Here is a 23,407-nt window from a genome sequence, read left to right on the forward strand (position 1 = left end):
TATTGATTTTATGGGTTAGAAATGGGAAACAGATGTTCAATGTAGTTTCTGAGAACTCTTTCCTAGGATGCCTTTGCCCTGGCCCAGTCTCCATTCTCCTCCACACAGCCACATGCATGCTAATCTTTTTTCCCAAGGTATGTCATGTATTGTCAGACCCTCGGTATGTAGCTGACCTGTGCTTCACCTGGTGACTTGAGGATCAAAGTCCCCAGTTTACAAGGACTCAAGGGACTAACACACTGCTATCGATTTACTATACTCTGATATTGTTTTAAAATATGGTGGATTTATGACTAAAACCTATGGTGAATTGTTTTAAAGTTCATTGTTATTGAGTTAATGAGAGATAATTCTGTCTCCCCAAGAGACTAATTCACTTGAAAAGATCAAAGAGAAAACATGTTTATCTCTAGGACATTCCTTATCCAGCACAGAAAATTCTTGAAGGGCAGAATTCTGGGCGTTGACTCTCACATTGACATGCACATAGGTACAGAATAAATTCTTGCTTGACAGTGACAGCAACCAACAAATTGTCATGCCATAAACTCACTCTGATCAGCATCATTATTTTCTTTGTTATTATTTGAATCTTTTACTATTTTTAAAATTCTCTTTTCCCTTTCCCTTCTTTATCTTTTATTTATTCATAAACCAATTTTGATTAGTAAAGAATTTTCACACTGAACGTCTGAAATTGAGAAATTTTTCAGTCTTCTTGGAAAATGTATTTACTCAAGACTTAGCTTGCCTATAGCTCTGAAGAGCCAGAGCCTCCTCTTTGTTCCAGTTTCTTCACATAAGCTGCTAGGGGACGTTGGTCCACAGGCAGCTTAGCCTATGGTCTAGAAATAAATTTCTGTACCTGGAGTTTGGTGAGAAATTCCAGTTTCTTAATGACATTCGTTTTGCTTATGACAAATAAAAATCCTAAGTCTCTAGAATTCAAAACTAAAAAAGTGTGATTATCTTTAGATTACAGAGAAAAAAAGGTGCGATTATCTTTGGATTATGAAGCTTCAGCTCCTGGCAAGGATAAAGAAATTAAAGTTGCAAGATACTAAACTCAACCTTTAAACCTGTAGAACTGGTCAGTAGCAAAGGTAAGACAAAACTGAGGAGACTTGGCATCACTGGGCATTTCTTTCTACTCTAGACTTACACGGCCCATTCTCCTGACATTGTAACAGTCAAGTCTATGCGTAATTCTAATGCTAGTATTATATTCTAATAATCATGTTCATATAACATAAAAATCTTAAAGAGACATTTTGTATACCCTGCCTGACTCTACAGTTTACATTTGTTCCAATGTAGACAATTTCTATTCCTTTTGCTGGAATGTAGAACAGGTAGAAAGAGTAAGAATAGCCAAACTCTTTCCCATCCAGCTATCTGTGCACTCAGTAAGATGTCAATTTTCACTTATTTTAAATATGTGCTTTTCCTTCTAATAATAGAAACTCAATGGAGACATTAGACAATGTATTATGTCACCCAATTGATGGTCAGACCCTGACTAAAATAAGTATTTGTGAAAAACATAGTTTTTCATCAGAAGTCCTGGATGCTGACCAGTGAATTCTTCCACTTGCATGATGATATGACCCACAAATCTTCACCCAGGATATACAAACACCAGCCCTGAAAATCTCAATAACCAGATATTCAAGCATTTAACAAATTGTACAACTTCTTCCTTTCCCATCATCTCTGATATTGGTCTTGGAATTTGCTTTGACTTGTGAACATTAATAAGCATCATTCAAAAAAGATTGACAAGGCCTCTCATGCTAAGCTTTCTTTTCTGACTCACTCATGGAAATCAGTCTCCATGACAAAAATAAAACAAAACAAAACTTGCACTATATCACTGAAGATGCTTAAGCTCAAGGAGAGACTCAGATTTCTTTTAAAAATTCATGACAATTGAAAACTTAGCAGACTAGCCATATGGCTGAGCCCAGTCAATCCACAGGTCACAATAAAGCATAAATAGCTATTTCTTTAGTCCACAAAGTTATGGTAACATTACAGAGTCACATTACTGAACTTGACTTGGGGTTTGAAAGGCTTCTTCCTTACCTTATACGTAAGAGCAAAAAGGGAAAAGGCAAATCAGGTTTAAACTTTCCTTAATTGGGACTGGATCAATAGTACAGCAGATAGGGCACTTACCTTGCTTAAGTCCAACCTGTGTCCCATCTCCAGCATCCCACATGGTCCCCTGAGCACCATTAGGAACAATTACTCAGGAGTAATTCCTGAGTGAAGAGTCAGGAATAACGCCTGATAATATCCAGGTGTGACAGAAATAAATAAATAAATTCTTGATTAGTAATGGTTCTATCATTAAATCATGCAGAGAGTTAAGTAAATTAGACTACTTTATTCTAGTAAATAAAAAAACAAATAGTATGGCAGCCACATTCACCTCCCAAGAAGCTGCCAAATTGACTCACTCATCCGTTTTGCTCTACCAATTCCCAACTAAATCTCTAAGAAATGCATGCTAAGCAGATTAAATTTATGGAAAATCTGGTCCCTGCAAGATAAAAATTCTAGGGCACTTGGGGGGCAAGTGGGCTGAAGGTCCTGCAGCTGCACCCACATCCCACAACTCCAGTCATGCCAAGGGTTCAACTCCACAGCTTCATGAATATTCTCTGCAGGAATGCCAAATGTGAATAATATCAGGTACCCTGGTGCCCAGGCTAGACCTCTGGTGTCTTCTCAAAGTCAGGAGAGGCAGCCTCCCCCAACCTCCCCTACTTCCAGCAGTCCCAGCAGCCATACTAGCCTCTCATAGCCACTGCCATGCCAACTCATTGGCCAGACCAGAGATTCTGAGGGCTCTGGACTGCACAATCACATAAGCAGCAGTGTGACACCTCCTAATTCCTCAATATTGAAATTGCAGTAGGAGAACACCAAATTAGATGGGAAAGTAACATATAAGCCAACTAAACTCAACAAAAAAAAATATATAACTCAGAAGTCTCAACTAGCAGCAAACTTTATAAATTATTAGACAAGGGCTTAACAACCTGTGATCAGATATAAAAAATTGTACATAAAAATTGATATTTTATACTTACTGATTTTAATACTGGAGTTTTGTTATCTAATAAATTTCAACTCTAGAATTGTACCAACAGTTGTGGCACTTGTCTACATTAAAATAAATTTTAAATATTAAACCAAAAAATAAGCACTGTAGTATTGTCCTCCCATTGTTCATCGATTTTGCTCAAGTGAGCACCAGTAATGTCTCCATTGTGAGTCTTGTTGTTACTGTTTTTGGCATATCAAATACATCACAGGTAGCTTGCCAGGCTTTGCCATGAGGGTGCGATACTCTTGGTAGCTTGCCAGGCTCTCCAACAGGGGTGAAGGAATCGAACCTGGGTCCCTGGGTCGGCCTCGTACAAGGCAAACGCCCTACCCTCTGTGCTATTGCTCCAGCCCAAACCAAAAAATAAAGAAAACAAAAATAATTAACTTGACTGCTGGTGGGAATGCCGACTGGTTCAGCCCTTTTGGAAAACAGTATGGACGATTCTCAAAAAATTAAAATTTGAGCTCCCATTTGACCCAGCAATACCACTCCTGGGAATATATCCCAGAGAGGCAAAAAAGTATAGTCGAAGTGATATCTGCACTTGTTTGTTCATTGCAGCACTCTTTACAATAGCCAGAATCTGGAAAAAACCTGAGTGCCCGAGAACAGATGACTGGTTAAAGAAACTTTGGTACATCTGCACAATGGAGGATTGTGTAGCTGTTAGAAAAGATGAAGTCATGAAATTTACATACAAGTGGTACTACATGGAAAGTATCATGTTAAGTGAAATGAGTCAGAAAGAGAGGGAGAGACATAGAAAGATTGCATTCATCTGGGGAACATAAAGTAACAAAATAGGAGGCTAACACCCAAGAATGGCCGAGATTAGTACCAGGAATTTTGCTCCACGGTTTGGAGGCCAGCCAAACATGCTAGGAGAAAAGGGAGCTCAGATAGAGAAAGGAGCACCAAATAAAGGGTGTGGGAGGATCCTCCTCCCAGGATGGGAGAAACATGCTGAAAGTAGACTATAGACCAAACATGATTGCCATTCAATGCCTCTTTTGCAAACCACAACACCCAAAAGGAGAGAGAACAAAAGGGAATGCCCTGCCACAGAGGCAGGGTGTGGGATGGGGGGATGAGGGGATGGGGGTGGGAGGGATGCTGGGACCCTGGTGGTGGTGGAGGATAGGCGCTGGTGGAGAGATGGGTACTTGATCATTGTATAATTAAAACCCAAGCACAAAAATTTGTAAGTCTACAACTGGTGTCTCACTAATAAAAAATTAAAAAAAAATAATCAACTTGATTCTCATGGGTGGTATGAGGTTAAAAGAGATATTGTACTTAGGTGTGTATTCACTTATGTCACAGTTGATCAAGAAAATACTAAAGCAGGTTAGGGCATAGGTAAAATACTTTTATGTTCATTAAATAAAGGCTCACAGATTTATGATATTTACCTGATCATAAATCCTCTTAGTTTCCTGATCCACAGCAACAGCATTCTCTGTCTCTATTGCTGTTTCTTTGTCCCTCTCTCTGGAGGACCATGCCCACCAGTGTGTTTGAGGATTGCTTCCAACAATACTTGGATGACCATGTAGTGCTGAGGATTGAATCGGGCCTCCCACATGGAAAGCATACACTTCAACCTTTTAAATCATCTCCTTGGGTTCTCCACAGTTCTCCACAGTCATTTTTAATAACTTCTATTTTTCTTTGTCTTAGCACAGCGGGTAGGGCGTTCGCCTTACAAGCGGCCAACATGGCCGACCCGAGTTCGATTCCTCCACCCCTCTCGGAGAGCCCGGCAAGCTACCGAGAGTATTCAATATGCCAGACACAGTAACAACAAAGTCTCCAATGGAGACGTTACTGGGCCCGCTCGAGCAAATCGACGATCAACGGGAGGGCCTTTACCTTTACCTTTTATTTTTCTTTCTCCTTTCCTTTTCTTTGTTGTTGTTACAATAAGGTGTTTATAAGTAATCTTATGTCTGGGTAAAGCTCACATACTTGCCTACAATGCTCACAGGGAATCACTTTAATTGTAGTGCTTATTCGTACCTGTCTGTGTGCCAGAGATCAGTTTTGTGGCACCAGAAGACCCAGGCAGCAGAACTGCAGGACTCAAGTTTAGTGTAAGTAAATGATACAAAGGATTGGACTCACAGTCTTGTACTGGCAAGGAAGGGACTTTTCAGTCATTGAGTAAAAGGTAAAAGGTAAAGGCCCTCCCGTTGTTTATCGATTTGCTTGAGCGGGCCCAGTAACGTCTCCATTGGAGACTCTGTTGTTACTGTGTTTGGCATATCAAATGCATCACGGGGAGCTTGCCAGGCTCTGCCGCGCGGGCGAGATACTCTCGGTAGCTTGCCGGGCTCTCCGAGAGGGGCGGAGGAATCGAACTCGGGTCGGCCATGTTGGCTGCATGCAAGGCAAACGCCCTACCGCTGTGCTATCGCGTCATTGAGTATTCTTCTATTTTTTTTTCTATCTTCTTTTTTTATAAGTGAAATAGAAACACTTGGCTTTTGGAAGCATACTATCATTTGGGGGCTTGAAGGTGAGGAGGTTAGGTTAGGGAACTGGTGACTGGAGACAAGGGCAACTAACTTTATGAGAATTCTCAGTAACGGAGGAGCTAACCTTGAAATTTATTGACATTTGGAGCCCAGTAATGTGTCTCTGGGACAGAGTGTCTTGCCTTGCATGTTTGAAGCAGTTTAATCCTCAGCACTGTCCCACATCCCTAAGTACAATCCCTGGCACTACTATTGTGATCCTAGTATGATGATGAAGATGTAATTCCCAGCATACCGCAACTAAATGTGGCTAGCACTGCAACAAATGTGTAACCTTCAGAAACTTCCCAATAAACAAAGGTACAAAAAAATGGTGGTGGGGGTGGGGAATAAAATAAGAACCAGGGAGATAGCTAAAATGGTTAGAGTGTCTGTCTACCTGACATGCACACGGCCCAAGTTGGAGCCCAACCTGTGTTATCACAGCTTCCTAATTATCATGGTAAAATGTCTGTTTTGATATTTTCTCCTGAAATACACAGATCTCTCTTCATCAACCACAAACCCTCAAACAGCTCTTACTCAACATCTGTTGGTGTGACTGAGGCAAATGCTATTTCCACAACTTTGAGTAGTATGGGATACACTAGAATATCATGTCCTGGAAAGTGTAGTGAACAGGCCGATACTCCACCAGATGACTAGAAGCACTGTCTCTGTGCTAGAGACTGGAGGGGATAAGCAAGGAAACCTTTCCCCATTCTCCTTGCCCATCTCTCCCTCCCCTGCTCCCTGCCTCCACCCCCAACCAAAATCCAACTACATCCTCTAGAGCCCCTGGAGGAAGGGTTACCTTCTGAAAGCCCGCTAAGACAGACCACATGAGCCTGAAGAATTTGCACAGCACACACAGGGGCATCTCTTGTGGTCTCAGTGAGGAAGAAGCAAATCATGACCCCTTCACTATAAGGCGTGCTCCCATGGGGCCCTCATGAGAGGCCTGTACTGCTTACATGCAAGGATACTGCCTGATCCTGTGGCCTCTCCAGCTCATAACACAAAGTGTTCCTTAGAGCCCAGATGTTGAGCAACAGTATTCCCTCCTATGCTAGGGACAGTGGCATTCAGTGACCTTGAGACATGGGTCTAATATGACACAGATCAAATTGACCGTGGCAGGCTAGAAGCCTCACATTGAATGAATGCTTCATATTGGTTAGTGATCATTATTCACATGCATCTGAAGTCATGCCAGGAAGCATTTCTCACAAAATCTTCCCATAGAACTTATAGTCTTCAGTCAGATTTTATTTTGTATCACCTCATTGATAGCATTTTCAAGAACAATGTTTTGAACATCCTTGACACTGAAACCAAAAAAACGGCCCTGGGGAGTAGACCTAACCCTTTTTTTTCCCCCTTGTGGGATTTCTGGGCAGTTCTTGTGAAGCTTGCTCCATATCAATAAAGGCTATTTTCCAATTACATGCTTAAAAGAGAAAACAGGACAGGTGTGAGTGTATTTTTTAATTTCGTCTGGTCCCTAGTTGAAGTTAAAGAGGTATTTATAAATCATAACACTTCTAAAATCTTCTGTGATGCCAAGTTAAACAAGATAAGTTTTGAAATAAATCAACTATTTAACAATATACACTTAAAAAACATCTCTACCTTAGAACAAGGGGGAATACCCTGCCACAGAGGCAGGATGGGATGGGGGGGGTGGGGGTGGGAGGGGGATGCTGGGACCCGTGGTGATGGATGACGGGCACTGGTGGAGGGATGGGCACTTGATCATTGTATAACTGAAACCCAAGCACAAAATTTGTAAGCCTATAACTGTACCTCATGGTGTTTCACTAATAAAAAAAAGAAAAAAAAAAGAGTAAGTCCCAAGTGCAGACCCAGGAGTAACCCCTGAGCACTGCAGCTTGTGGCACAAAAAGCCCTGACCAAATTATATATCAAACATAAAAACATTAAAGTTTTTCCACCTGAATATAATGTGGACTTTCTGTGGCCCCCTCCTTGAACTTCACCCTCAACAAGAGTCACAGGTTGTCAGTAACAACTAATAGAGGGGGTATGATTTCCAAGGGTTCATCCCTAATTCCCTTAGGCATTTCCCTATTAGAATGTGCATCTTGTATTTGAAATAGGTACTGAAAGTTGCAAAATTGATTTCTTATGACAGATATTGAACAAAAACATAAAAAACCAAAAACCAAAAACAAACAAACAAACAAAAAAAAAATCTCTACCTTATCTTCACATAAAAAAAAGTTTTAAGGAAAACTTTTGGTACCATCATACTTTTCCTAGCCTAAAAACATCAGCAACATATGAAAATCTATAGCATGTAAATGTCAGCTCTCTAAATTTCTTGTCCAATTGTACAAGCTGTATCCAGCCAGGTTAAAAATAAACCACTGATTGAAGTGCTGAGAACTAGGCCACCTACTGAACTGACTACAACTAGCTTCTGTCTATCAGGGACTGGAGGCAGAGGATGCTTAAGTTCTCCCATAAGAGCCCTCTGCCCCAGCCCTGTCCCAGAACCCAGATCATCCCCAGACACTGTCACATACATAAAACTTCTTCCAAGTTTTGTATTCTAGCTTAATGGATTTGAGTCATACTATCGTGTTTAGTTAAAGTAGCTTACAAATCCCTACCAGTAAATGACTCTTTGCTACCCTTACACCACTGCTTTCCCCTCAGATGGGAACCAGGGACTCAGCTTTTAAGGCATCTCAGTGGTTTTTTTTAAGGGACATCTTTACAGTGAAGTAACTTTATTCACTCAGATGGTAACTAACTGCTTCAGGAAATGGGCTCCAATTGCAACATAAAAAAAAATAGACAATATATCTTTAGAGTTGTTCTTTATTTTGTTTTGTTTTGTCTTTAGGCCACACCCAGCAATGCTCAGGGATAACTCTTGGTTCTAGTCCTGGCAGTGCTCAGAGAACCACTAGGAATTGAAGCTGGGTCGGCCACATACAAGGCAAACACTCTACCTGCTGTACTATCTCTCTAGGCCCAAGATACCTTAATTTTTAAACAATTATTTTTTAACCAAAATAAAACAAGCTCCTAACCAAAAGTATAACCTGATCCTTTCTTTTTTTCTTATACAAAAATTGGATTTTTCTGATACGAAAAACACAGAATCTGTAGAGAAAAGTTTTCTCCTGCTAGCTCAATATTTCTCTGGCCGGCTCTTTTTTGGGCACATTGGTGGGTCTGATGTTAGGATGCCTTTAGCATCTTAGAAGCAGCCCAATCACAGAGTAAAGTTACTTTCCTGATAAACTTTTCAACACAAGATTAGCAAAAAAAAAAACAAAAAAAAAAAAACCTGCCACTTGAAGAACATGGGTGTTTTGCAAATGTGTTTTTTTTGACTGGCCCACAGAAGAAAACTGCCGAATGAAGAAGAGGTCTTCTGTTCCTTGCCCAAAGGCCATACAGAAGACCCCTACACCCCAAGTACTCTGCATTTTCCAAACCTCTAACAGACAGCACTGGCTCTACAGTCAATTCCTTAAGAGACATCTATAAATATAAATGTGTAATAGATTTCAAGGGTCATTCATTTTAGAAGACGTTTTAAGACGTTTATATTTTGTTTTAAGATGGTCTCAAAAGAAGGTATGTTTTTGTGGCCATGTTTTATTTTAATTTTTATTTATTTGTAGTGGCTAGTTCAAAAGTCTAGTCATCAGCAAACACAGCATACATAATGTGTACCTGTGTGTATATATGTTTCTGTGTGAGTACAAATAAAGAAGGACATTTGGCTGTCCTGGAAGGGTATATTTTGAGTCCCACAAGTCCTTTGTTAGACCTCAAGAGTGCTCATGTACCTGCAGATGAGACCATTTAAAGCTGGAAGCTTAAAAATGATTCAAACAGGGGTTCCCAGAACTGCAACTCTTTCAGATCTGGGTGATTTGATGTCTGACAGCAAATCTCACATTGTGATCTCAACTGATCCCTCCTAAGAGGACACAAGAGAGTCACGAACTAATACCTGCTTTACCATGCAGGGCATTTGGGTGATTTTTATATAGCATCCACACTATGGGTCAAAAACTTAAAAACTCCAGGAATTTTCCCCTTTTGACATACATCACGCCATAAGTATTTAGTGGAATGGTTTATGTTGGTTATTTTTCAATTTTTAACAGATACTGGTACATGACAAAAGGGAGTGGTTTGAGATTTTATAGTCAGGGATTTCTTTATTTTTTCTCTCAAGATCTTTGTTCTTTAAAAACAGGAGCCAGAGCAGAGCTTCAAATCTGTGAGTCCCCCTCACTATAGCTGGCCTGAGATCAAACAAACTGGATCAAGCAGTCCTCAAACAAGCATCAACCTTTCATTCTTCATCCATGATAACAGTAAAATTTCATTCTTGACACCCAGATTTGAGATGCCCTATTCATTTTAAAAGTAATATAATCCAGAAGTACAGGGCCTAAATTACCAGGGTTAGAAAAACACTTAATTTAATTCAAAAGTACTCTGCTTAAGTACCTAATTCTAAACTCAAACAAGAAAATTGGGGGCAAAAAAGATAACGGGAATTGAAAATTCCTCTTATGATATATATTCTCCCTATATACTATAAGAGGAATATTATAATATACATTTTCTATACAAATTCTACACAGTAAAAAGAAGTCACTTCAGCTAATATAGCTTCCAATAGCAGTTTCATCTGAAAAGTTGCATTTCTAGGTTTCCTGCCAGCATCATACAAAGCAGCAGTACTTCCTCCACCAGGACTTGGAGAGATTTTTCATTTTGTCTGGAGTCCTGCTCTTAGACTTCTTTGGCTGCTGCTGAGTGTCCGAGTACTGAATGCCAGCAACAATGGCTGCATCGAAGACTTCTTTGAGGTTTTTTTGAGTCAAGGCTGAGCATTCAATGTAGGATGTGGCTTTAATCTCCTCTGCACACAGCTTTGCTGCCTCTTCAGGCACTGGTTTCTCTTTGCATTTGTCCAACTCAATGAGCACCTTGACATCTTCTCTAAGATCTGACTGAGTTCCAACAAGGATTATAGGGGCTTTGGGACAGTGGCATCGAATCTCTGGCACCCACTTCTCAGTGACATTTTGGAAAGATGAGGGGCTCACGACACTGAAGCAGAGCAGAAAGATGTCCGTGTTGGTATAGCAGAGAGGCCTGAGCTTGTCAAATTCATCCTGCAACCAATCAAAGCATCCAGAAGTTATTCCTAAATCAATTCTAATCAGCAACATTTTTCTTGGAAACATCTAGCCGGTACAAATAGAGAAAACCCATCAGTTATGAAAGGAAAAGCTCATGTCTTAAAGGGTCCTTCAAGTGCTCCCAGCCTCACAAAACCCAACAAATGTGTTTCGTGTAATTAGTACTCATTATGTCCTTGCAAACTTCCCTGAAGAAAGATGAAATTTTAGAAAGCAAAGGTACTTTGGTTTCAGCCCAGAATAACCAAAACTTCCTCTTTTAACTCTCATTCTTAGAGTTTCTAGAATTCAGATCCATGCTGATCCCAGGACTCCAACTTGCTCCCAATGAACTATTAATGCCACTCCTTTCTTTAAGAACTGAACCTTGTTCATCACCAAGATGCACGTTGCCTGTTGCATCCACTCTGCACTATGTACCCAAGAGGCCCTAGACCACAGAATATAAAGCTACCCAGACACAAGGGCAGACCTAGAACTAACAGAAGGATTTTGTTCAATCATCCTCTCTGGCAACTACAAGAATCTGTTCTCAATGTCACTTACAACACTAGTTAAAAATCCTCATTCTTGTTTGATATACCTACTTATTCTGGATCTATCTCCCTTATTCCCTCCTTTTTTCTTAGTTCTTTTCCCGTTTTCTTCTCTCTATCAATACCAGAAGCCACCAATGCAGGGAGATAAAGCACCAGAGAAAGGATTTGATCTTAAGGTACAGTAAACTGGGAGTGAGTGAACAAGTTATGGAATTCCCTGCTGTATCCCTTCACTTATCAGACACATGCCGGACCACAGGCAGTAGGTAGGGCTGGGGGTTAGGCTGAGAACAGGAAGAGTCACCATTGTATAGGTGTCTCCAAATCAGTTTATTTTTATGTCCTATCCAGTTAACTGAAAGCTTTCATAACTGTCTTTTTTTTTCAAAATTTTATTTTATTAAAGCACCATGAATTATAAAGTTATTCATAGTTGGGTTTTTGACATATGACTTTCCATCACCAATTATACCACCAGTACCAACTTCCTTTCATCAGTGTTTCCCAGATTCTCCCTCCTACCCCTCCCCCACCCCACCCCAGGCCTAGCCTGCCATCTTGAGAGGCACTTTTAACCAACATACCTGGGTCCCTTAACCCCTACCCCCATTGCTTCTCATCTTTCTTCTCCCCTTCTGTTCCTCTCTTCCCTTCTCCTCCCTATACTCTGGGACCAAGGGTGATCTAGGTTTTCCCCCCACTTAAACCATTGTATTTCCTCATCCAGTTACCCTAAATATCACATTAAGTGATATCATCCTGTGTTTGTGCTTCTTCTTTTGGCTTACTTCACTTAGCTTATATTCTAATTCCACCCATTTTGCAGCAAATTGCATGATTTCATCATTCCTTACAGCTGTATAATACTCCGTTGTGGAAAAATACCACATCTGTATGACCCACTGTTGTTTCTGGACATCTAAGTTGATTCCAAATCTTAGTTATTGTACTGAGTGTTGCAATAAATAGTGGTGTGAATTTTTTTCTCTCCTGGGGTAGTTATCCAAAAGTGGAATTGCTGGGTCATATAGTGGCTCAATTTTAAGTTTACTGATAACTCCCCATCCAGACTACATTCCCACCAGCAGTGGATGACCTTTCTTTTTCACCACATCCCCACCAACACAGAGTGTTCCCATTATTTTTGGTATGTACCATTCTACTGATGTGAGATAGTATCTCATTGTTGTTTTGATTTGGATTTTCCTAATAATTAGTGATGGTTAGCATTTTTTCATGTGTCTGTTGGTCATCTGTTGGTCTCCCTCAGAGAAATTCCTGTTCATTTTCTATCCCCATTTTTGATGGGGTTTTTGTTTTTGTTGTTGATGATCTTTGTGAGTACTTTGTTTACTGCTGAGTTTTATCAAACCTACAGAGAAGACTTAACTACCACTGATTCTTAAGCTCTTCCAAAACATCACAGGAAGAATCAGAAATCCTTCCTAACACCTTCTATGTAGCTAACATTACACTGATACCCCAAACAGACAGAGCCATTACTAAAAAAGAAAACTTTGGACCAATCACTTTGATTAACATCGATGCAAAAAATCCTCAACAAAATCTTAGCAAATGAATCCAACAGCGTATCAAAAAAAATCATACATCACGATCAAATGGGATTTATCCCAGGGATGCAAGGATAGTTCAATATACAGAAATCAATTAACATAATACACTACATCAGTAAAAGGAAAGAAGAATCATATGATATTCTCAGTCAATGCAAAGAAGCTTTTGACAAAATTCAATATCCATATTTAATAAAATAAAAACTCTCAACAAAATAGGAGTGGAAGAAACCTTCCTCAAGATAGTAAAGGCTATCTCTAACAAGTTCAACTTTATGCTGAAAGAAAAACACAGCTACTCAACCAGATAGACTACGGGTCAGCTCCAAAGACTTCTGAATAAAATGGTCCCTCTGTTCTCAGAGGAAAGAAGAACCAAATTGAGAAGTAAAATCAACTCCAGGAGCAACTTCACCTCACTCTTGGAAGGCAGTCACCCTTGGCTCTGTGTTGCACTGGAATCTGAGTTTGTATTACCAAGAGAGGCAAGCAGAGGGGCAAGGCCTTGTGACTGCGCTTTGGAAACCTGGCTCCCCGAATCTTGTGAGATTTGGCTGATGGTCTCAGGAAGCAAAGGAGACATTAAACACTCCTTTTCATGGCCTGACTAGACATTAATGCAACATGCATATGAGTCTGACCAGGCCAAGTACAGCACATCCTTAAGAAGTATATTCTTAGTCCTAGCAATTTGTACCCATAGCAAAAAGACCCACAGAATTCAGTTCTGGAGTGGGAGGGATAGTTAAGTAGCTAGGGGCATTACACATCAGGTTGCAGTCTCTGTGGGGTTGGGGGTAAGGGAGCCACACCTGGCAGTGTTCAGGGCTTGCACTCCTGGATTTGCACTCAAGGATCACTCCTGGTGGGCCTCAGGGGAACCATATACAGTGCACGCAAAGAAAGCACCCTGCTAACTCTCCAGCCCTATGTATTTTTTTTTCCCTCTTTTCAATAAAAAGAATTTTTCCAAGTGCCTTCTGGCTCAAAGGCTGAAGGATGTTAGCTCCTTTGGTAAGTCAACAACTCTTATTTCAGTAATACCTCTTCTCATATCAAAGTGTGGTTCTCAAGTCCTCAGTCTCTGATCAATTTCACTTCATTAAGGCTTCTGATTGAAAAGTTCCTCTTAACATGTTATAGACTGACCTAAACTCCAAACTAAAGGCCCCAAATGCATAACCAGCTATGTTTAGTTACTTGTGTAGCCATGAAATGCACATTTCAGCTCTCACTTCTCTGAGAAAACTGCATGTACAGCCCTCTGTTGCTCACATTCTCCTGGCGTTTGAAACGGAAGGTGCCTTGAGTTCCTTCAGCCTTGGGAAGCCAGACAAGGACTGCTTAGACGATGAGGAATGCCACTGCCAGATTAAAACTCAGGGAGGGGCCATAAACATAGTACAGCAAGTAGGGCCTTGCACACAGTCAACCTACGTTCCATCCCTGGCATTCCATATGGTTCCCCGAGAACCACCAGGAGTGACTCTTGAGTACAGAGTCAGGAATAATCTCAAGCACTGCTGGTTGCCCACTCCCCCACACCCCCACCACCTCTCCCCACATCAAAAAAAAAAATCAGGGAATTCGGTACGTGTCAAGTCATTTTTTTGCTTTATTTTGGGGGTCACACCAAGCGATGCACAGGGGTTGCTCCTGGCTCTACACTCAGGAATTACCCCTAGCGGTGCTCAGGGGACCATATGGGATGCTGGAAATCGAACCCGAGTTGGCCACGTGCAAGGCAAATGCCCTACCTGCTGTGCTATTGCTCCAGCCCCTCAAGTCATCTTTTGAAAGGTAGTTTATCTGCTTAGTGCCAGGGCTGATAGAAAAAAATTTACACTGTGACTAGCTTTCCTGACAGCTAAACAAATACAAAGTGGGGGAAGAAGAAATACAGCTGTGTGTTTTTCATTGTGTGTTTCTGAAGTTGGTTTTCTTTTCATCTTTAGAGGGCAGACTCATTCATTGTGAAATAAGGGATACTTTATTAACCATACAATCAATTATGATGTACAGGCCATCTCAGTGAAAATACTTTTGGGAAACCAGAAGGATTTTCAAATATAATAAAACTGACCAACGTAGCACCAAAACTTTTCCTTTCCAAATTATGAACTTTTTCATGAAAATATTTAAGTGATTCTCATGTTTCCCTGGCCATTAGCCAGAAAAGACTAAAGTCAAATTCTTTCTTGAGAATTCATGATCATTCCAATAAAGCTTTTCTAGTGAAAGCCTATTTCTCCAGTAAAAGCACCAAGGTGGTTTTTTTCAGGCCCACCAGCTGACATACCTTCTCCTGTATGACTTCATCAGTTTTCTTCATTATTTCTGACATGGGGGAGATCTATCTTCCCTACAGAGTAAGTCTTCTGAGGAGTGCGCTCATGACTTTGGTCTATCTCAGGAACCTGGCAATGAACTCATCCACCCACTCCACCAACCACAACAAAGCCCTCCTAATTCTAGCACTACATGTTTCCAACACAGAAGCAGCCTAAGAGCAAAGATGGCAGAGATGTGTGTTGGGCTGGGCGCTCCTCCACTTAGGGTTCCTAGTAAGTGTGCCACTTGCTTTCCTGTGTTTCTTCTGTCTATTCTCAGACTGTGCCGCTGCCACCCATGAGTCAATGGAGCTGCCAATATGTCCCAAAGGGCTACAGAACACTCATTTTAAAGATCCGAAAATCTGATCAATACTAGGAAAAACAATGTCACTTTATACTTTATATGTTTATTAATAGCAGCAGGGCATTCAGAAAGAATACATTCTAGGAGAGCACATGTTTTTTGATGTTTGTTTTCTACAGGCAATAAAATATGGGTTTGGTTTCTTTTCCCTCCTCCTGGATACCTGATGTATCTCATAGGAATGGAAAGTGGGAAGAGGCTAGACTAATCCCTATGCTCCTGTGCTCACTGCCAAGTGGCATTTAGCCAGTGAGTGGGGCTGCCCAATCTTATGTCACCTGGAAAATGATACTTTGAACTTGAAAGCCCTGGCTTGGGCGAGTTACTTGAGAACACTGGAAAAGTCCATTTATATGCAAGTGGTCCCATGAGGACAACTCAGAAAGGGAAGTAGGCACTGCTACTGCCTGAAAAGTAGCTGCCCAAGACTTTCTCTAACAGCAAGTACTGTCACTTCATCCCTTTCAAAAAAAGCACCTGGGTTCTCACAGGTTATAGGCCTAGGTTTCAGACTTCAGAGACTATGTGGGGTAGTGAGGGGGTGATGTTTATTGTACTCATAACCTCCTTGATAGCACAGTGGGTAGCGCGTTAGCCTTGCACATGGTCAATCTGGGTTTGATTCCTCCGTCCCTCTCGGAGAACCCATCAAGCTACGGAGAGTATCCCGCCCGCATGGCAGAGCTCGGCAAGCTACTTGTGGCATATTCGATATGCCAAAAACAGTAACAAGTCTCATAATGGAAACATTACTGGTGCCTGCTCGAGCAAATCTATGGACAACGGGAGGACAGTGGCTACAGTGCTACATAACCTCCTCAGCCCTCCTGAGTGCTTTACTGAGTACTGGACCCTTGAGAAAAGACAAAAATGCTCACAATTTAGAAAGAATAAGTAGAAGTTTACCCACTGGGCTTCATCAATTGGTTCCTCCCACTGAGCACAGCTTCCCCCATGTATCTGCTTTAAGAGCACAGGCAACACTAAGGATCCAAACTAGAGTGGAGAAAACTTAATCCAACATTACCTACTTTTTTATTTTCTGCAGCAAAATTTTTAAATGCCTAATTGATCTTTAATAAAATATTTGTAAGATATTGCCAACTTACTTTGAGAAATTATTATATATCATCATTGATAATTTTTAAGTTTTTTGGTGGGTGTGTGGGCACACACCTGACAGTGCTCAAGGTTTACTCAGGCTGTGCTTGAGGGAATCATAAGCCGTGTTGGGGACTAAACTGGGATTGGCTGTGTGCAAGTCAAATGCCTCTACTATTCTCTGGTCCTGATATAGTTTTTAAAAGTTTGGGTTACACTTGGTGGTTCTTAAGGACTATTCCTGACTCAGTGCTTAGAATGATTCCTGGTGGTGCTCAGGAGACCAGGCAGGATTAAACCCTGGCTTCCTGCATGTAAAGAATGCTCTCTTGTCCCTTGAGCTATCATTCTTACACATACTGATGAGGTTTTTTTCTTTTGTAGTTTTTGTACCATAACCTGGTGATGCTCAGAGCTTACTCCTGGCCTTATGCTCAGGAATCACACTTGGCAGGCTTGAAGGACCATATGGGATGCCAGGGATCAAACCTGTGTCATCTGTGTTCAAAGTAAACACCCTCCTCAGTGTACTATGCTCCTGATTCAATTTTTTTTGCACCACACCCTCATCATTGTACTATCACTCCTGATTAACACTTTTTTTTTTTTTGCCACACCAAAAGTCCAATTCAAGGCTTATAGATTGGAAGCATGTGCTGTACCACTGGGCCACAACCCCACATTAATAATTAATAAACAATAAAAAGTAAAACCAGAAACTCCGATAATAATTGTTCTTGACTTATTGTCCCCCTTTCTGACCCACACAAGGCTCAGTCAAACCTTGATATATTAGTCTCTAGATGTCCCTTCCGGGCTATAGCGATAGCACAGTGATGGGGCGTTTGCCTTGCATGCGGCAAGCCCAGTTGAGCCAGGTTCGATTCCTTCGCCCCTCTCGAAGAGCCTGACAAGATACTGAGAGTATCTCGCCCGCACAGCAAAGCCTGGCAAGCTCTCCGTGGCATATTCGATATGCCAAAAACAGTAAGAACAAGTCTCACAATAGAGACGTTGACTGGGCCCGCTCGAGCAAATTGATGAACAACGGGTGGACAGTGACAATGACAGATGTGCCTTCCACCAGCCCAGCAAGCTTCTGAATGGGTGGAATGGCAGAGGTGAGGCAACTTGATGAATATTTGAAATGACCTGTTCATTAATTGCAGAGACATGAATTGCAGACCTCTAAAGGGTGTTTCCTTTCCAGCACTGAGGAACATGATACTGACCTGTCCTGCAGTGTCACAAAGCTGGAGTCTCACAGGCCGGCCATCCACAGACACAACAGCTTAAAAACAAGACCAAAATGACTCTCAGAGAGGGGTGTCTTAGAATAGTTTTAGCTTGTGCTAATACTATCACTCCAAACCTTTCCAATCATATTGTGTCCCCTAATGAAAGATTTGCCTAAACAAGGAGGACCCATCAAGGTATTCCATCAACAATCCAGATCCCCAACCTCCCAGCCTCTCCACCCCCAGCTACCAATTCACGCCAAAACCTGGAATGCAGCAGGAAATCCCTGAGCTCATATGAGCATCTATAAGGGCCTGAGCTTTTATCCTAGTTCCACACTTACATTTTTGTCACACTTGTTTCAAAAAGCCTGAAAAAAAATGGGGGGCGAGTGACATGCAAATTAGGGGTTCTGGTAGAACCAATTTTGCAGTTTCCTATCAGTGAAAAACCCCACCAATAATTTGTGCTTCCTTGGGGAATTATAAAATTGTAGTTCATTTTGAGAACATATGCCAACTCAGGCTATCTGCATTACTGTTTGTAAATGAGGACACTGCTTATCTCTCTGTCAGCTCAAAAAGAATTTCAAAAGGAAAGGCAGTCTGAGGTCCACCTTTCCCAGACAGGGCTGTTTGGGAGGAGATTGTATGAGGACTGGCTTGAGATTTTTATTTTAATTAAGTGCTCAATTTCATCTCAATACAACTTTCCAAATCGTTCATAGATGTTTCTACTAGTCAGCTGGGAAAAAGAGGAAAATAAAGGAAAGAAACAATACAACTGACTAGCACGGCACCTTTTCATCTAAGGCACCTTTGCGGTAGAACAAACTAATAATCCTGGTGACTTTTATTTTCATTTAAGGAGCAAGAGAGAATGTTTCACACTAATTTCTGTAGATTTTTAACAATTTCTTTCATTTTCAAAAAACCTAAAGAGGTAAAAGGACATACATGATAATCTTTCAGTACTTGTATTTCAAACTGTAATGGCCAAAAGGAGAGGGAGGGGGAGAGAGAGAGACAGAGACAGAGACAGAGACAGAGACAGAGACAGAGACAGAGACAGAGGACAGAGACAGAGATAGAGACACAGAGAGAGAGAGAGAGAGGGAGGGAGGGAGAGAGAGACAGAGACAGAGAGACAGAGATAGAGACACACACATAGAGAGAGAGAGGGAGGGAGAGAGAGAGACAGAGAGAGAGAGAGACTGGGGGTAGGGGTGCAGATAGGAGAGAAACTGGGGGCATTAGTGGTGGGAAAGTACACTGGGTACACTGATTAGGTGATGGGTGTTGGAACACTGTATGATAGAAACCCAGTCATGAGCAACTTTGTAACTGTGTTATCTCATGGTGGTTTAATTAAAAAAAAAAAAGACCTAAAGAATAAAATAAAGGAATTCTTTATCTTTGCGTCTACCAGATAAAATAACTCACCACTCCAAGCTTTAAGCACCATAAAGAGATACTGAAAAAGATAGTAAGAATCGAAACCAGAGCTATTGGAGAGTGGGAAGAGGCAGAGGGGCTTGATGGAGCTCAGAACAAATAAAACGTGTTTGCCCTCCAGCTTGAATACAAGGCTTAGCCGTTCACCGGAGTCCCTACCGCTGTGTCTCTAAACCGACCATTTGCCGCCCTGTCGGCGGCTCTTTAAAGCGGAGACGCCCCTGGAGAGCCGGGGCCCAGGCAGGGAAGGCCACACGGGTAATGGCACCTGCGCGTCACCTTTCCACTGAAACTCAGCTGCGGCGGCGGCAAAGTCGACCTGTCGCAACTTCCTTACGTGACAACTGACCAGGCACACCGAACTCGACCTGTTCGATTGCAGCAGGCAGTCTTTGCCTCGGCTCTCTTTGCCATGCCCCTTCCCCTCCCCAAGCTCTGGCTTCAGTGCTCCCCGCTCCTCTGAGGTCCCCGGCTTTGCTCTGGGTTTGCCTGGTCCGGGGCGGTGCGGAAAACGCCCCGTACTCGGCTCTCGGGCCGGGGTCGGGCCGGGGCCCTGCCGGTCCGGGTGGGCGGTGGAACACTGCAAGTGAATCCAATACGATCCCCCCGCCCCTCACCCTCCTACGGCGTGTCCATCAGCACCGCGCCAGTGGGGCGGTGATCCCGCCCCCCTCCCCCCGCCAACGCCCGGGCCCCCCGGCCCCACTCACCCGAGAAGTTGTCGAAGGCGGTGGGGATGTACTCGGTGGGGTAACCGTTGGTGGTGTAGCTCACCACCAGGCTCGTCTTGCCCACCGCGCCGTCGCCGACCAGCACGCACTTGATGCCGCGCCCCTCGGCTCCGCCCGCGCGCCCCCGGCCCCCGGGAGCTCCAGGCCCGCGCCCCCCGCGCCCCCAGCGCTCCCGGCGCGGCGGCACGGGCGGCGCCTCGCAGTGGCCGGAGAATGCAGGGTCCCCCTGCTGCGGGGGCATGGGTGCGCGTTGCGGGGCTGGCCGGCGGCGGACGAGCCGTTCCGGAGCCCTCCGGGGAGGAAGGAGCTGTCACCGAGCGCCGCGGGCGCGGTCCCGGGCCCCGGGAGCAGCGATCGAGGCCACCCGGCTCGCAGACAAAGGCCCCGGCAGGGTCGCGGCTCCCGGCTCCAGGCTCCCCAGCGCCCCCCGGCCCAGCGCCCCGCGCGGCTGGATGGCTGCGACCGCGGCGCCCAGCGGCCCGAGCGCTCTGTCTCCAGCCCGCGTCCGGCTCCTCGGCGCGTGGGGGCGGCCGGGGGAGGGGAAGAGGCGGGTCCGCCTGGGCCCCGCGGTTCCCGCGCCGGGTCCACAGCGCCCCGCGCCGGCGCGCCGGGGCCCTGCAGGAGCGCCAGAGGTGGGGCCGAGCCGGCCGGGAGTGGACCCTGAACCGGCTCCCTCGCGGGGCCTGAAGGAGCCTTGGTGGCGGACACTGGCACCTGCCGACCGGCCGTGGTGCTGCCGCCCGATGGCCCCGCCTGTGTGGCTGCCTTGTCCCCTCTTTCTCCCTTGCCCCCAACACCTCCCTTTCTCGGTGGGAACTGTGTCTTCACAGGGGCTGGAGCGCTGTACTCATACACACGCGCTTACAGGAAGCTTTGCGAGTTGAGATGGGTTTGGGAGTGAATATTTCACAATGCATCCGTATCTTAGATAATTAAATTGTATACCTTAAATATGTACACCTTTGGGGGGGCTAGAGCTATAGTACAGCGGGTAGGGCGTTTGCCTTGCACATAGCCCACCCGAGTTGGATTCCCAGCATCCCATATGGTCCCCGAGCACAGCCAGAAGTAATTCCTGAGTGCATGAGCTAGGAGTAACCCCTGTGCATCGCCGGGTGTGATGCAAAAAAAAAAAATTACACTTGTTTTAATTGTCAGCTATGTGAAGAAATGATATTTTCAAAGCGTGTCATGCAGTTAAGGATGTTTTCATGTGGAATGTTTGTCATTTATGTTGTTTGTCAGCGCTTTAAATTTGATAACGTTAGTCACCCATTTCTTTTTTTTTTTTAGTATTCAATTGTATTTAACTTATTTCTTTGTTGTTGTTTTTGTGTTTTGGGGGGCCACACTTGGTGATGCTCACGGCTTTGTCTGCACTCAGGAATTGTTTCTGACAGTGCTCCGGGAAGCATGTGGGATGCTGGGAGTCGAACAAATATCAACTTTATACAAGGCAAACGCCTTTCCCGCTGTATTATCGTTCCAGTCCCTTATAATTCATTTCTGGCTGAATTTTTTTATGCTTTTTCAAGATTTCACATTAACCTGTATTTCGTGCATAACATGATAACAGAGAACCAAATTTGAAGTATAAAGGTTCTAGGTCTGTCACTTTTGTAGTTCATCTAACTGTATGTGTATATATTTTTTTGAAATCATAACCCACATTAATCTTGTTTCTTTTCTTCAGAAAAGCCCTAGTTTATAAATGTCCTCTAAGAGACCATTGATTAGAAAGTTGGTTCTCACAATCTATGGAATCTGAGCTGATCTTTGTTGTCAACAGGGCATTCACTCCAGCCTTCCAGGCTTTTTTCCAAGACACCTTTCTACTGAGGTTCATGCTAACACCGTGGACTCTTGGAAGTCTTATGAGGTAATAGGGCCAAATATGATGGTAGACAAATACAAAGGGGCCCAGCATGTCTCCAGTCTTTTCCCATCCTGCCATCCTTCCATCTTTGTGGCTATAGCCAAAAGCTTAACCCCAAAGTCACTGAACCTCAGAGACTACAACAGTTATACATTGTAGCTGATCTCCCTGAGACCCCTCCAATGACCTCATTTACATGGATACTGTAAAAACTTATTTCCTCATAAGTTCCAGCTGTTACTCTGCACCAGGCTTCAATCGAACAGCAAAAAACTGTTTTTATCTTCTCTGGCAATTCCTAAGCTTGTGAAGATCCCCTTTATTAACCCTGCACCTTGGAGTGTTGTTTTGCCTGGTTGAGCCCTCAGAAAAAAGTCCCATTTTTCTACTGGTGATGCCACCCTGTGGTGGTTGAACCATGGAGGTGAGGGGAGATTGACCTTTGGCATATTGGGGGGGGGGGGCAGAGATAATACAGTGGGTAAGATACTTGTCTTACATGCAGCTGACCCTACTTTGATCTCTCGCATCTCATATTGTCCTCTGAACACTGCCAGGAATAATTTCTGAGTGCAGAGTCAGGAGTTATACCTGAGTGTCAATGAACATGGTCCAAAAACAAAAAAGAAAAAAATTTGGCAGATTTTCAGTGGAGAAAATCTTTGGTTCTTGTCAGTAGCTACAAGTGTCTGCACTTATCTATCAGCTGTATTACAGTAAGGGTCACAGATATGGTCCAACGTGTGATGAATCTAGATGTCCTTGAATTCAGATGTCCTTTTGTTTCTTATCATTACCTTACTTGTCATTTTGGTAGCACTATAACACTGTAGCACTGTCATCCCCTTGTTCATAGATTTGCTCGAGCGGGCACCAGTAACGTCTCCATTGTGAGACTTGTTACTGTTTTTGGCATATCAAATATGCCATGGGGAGCTTGCCAGACTCTGCCATGCGGGCGGGATACTCTCGGTAGCTTGCTGGGCTCTCCAAGAGGGACGGAGGAATCGAACCTGGGTCAGCCGCATGCAAGGCAAATGCACTACCTGCTGTGCTATCACTCCAGCCCGTCATTATGGTACCTATAATAAATTGCGAGTTCCTATTAACATAATGAAATATTTGCAGCTATGAAAACTACCTATTTGATTATTTAAAAGTTTCACAAAAATAAAATGTTTATATTCTACTGGACATAGGCTAGATTATGCTGAAGTTATAAAGTGAAATGCATTAGTCTATAAACACAGGAGAAAATATTTTGGGCATACGAAAATCCACTCTAACTCTTCTGGTTCCCCAAGGCAGCTCCCTGCCCAGTGATGATTTATGGATCCAGTTTTTGTATAACTGGG

The 23,407-nt window shown here is 43.1% G+C and overlaps 1 protein-coding gene across 1 annotated transcript; it reads right to left on the reverse strand.

Annotated features, from left to right (window-relative positions):
• Positions 1-9,840: 9,840 nt before the first annotated feature.
• On the reverse strand, positions 9,841-20,670 carry RHOU (ras homolog family member U). The gene is made up of 3 exons (XM_056132622.1): positions 20,156-20,670; positions 17,985-18,043; positions 9,841-10,814 (listed from the first exon to the last, which is right to left on the reverse strand). Exons 1-3 carry the CDS (start codon positions 20,415-20,417, stop codon positions 10,359-10,361), a joined length of 777 nt encoding a protein of 258 aa, XP_055988597.1. The 5' UTR covers positions 20,418-20,670; the 3' UTR covers positions 9,841-10,358.
• Positions 20,671-23,407: the final 2,737 nt, after the last annotated feature.

Source organism: Sorex fumeus, unplaced genomic scaffold, assembly GCF_029834395.1.
Source record: "Sorex fumeus unplaced genomic scaffold, SorFum_2.1 ptg000007l, whole genome shotgun sequence".
Lineage (NCBI taxonomy): Eukaryota > Metazoa > Chordata > Mammalia > Eulipotyphla > Soricidae > Sorex > Sorex fumeus.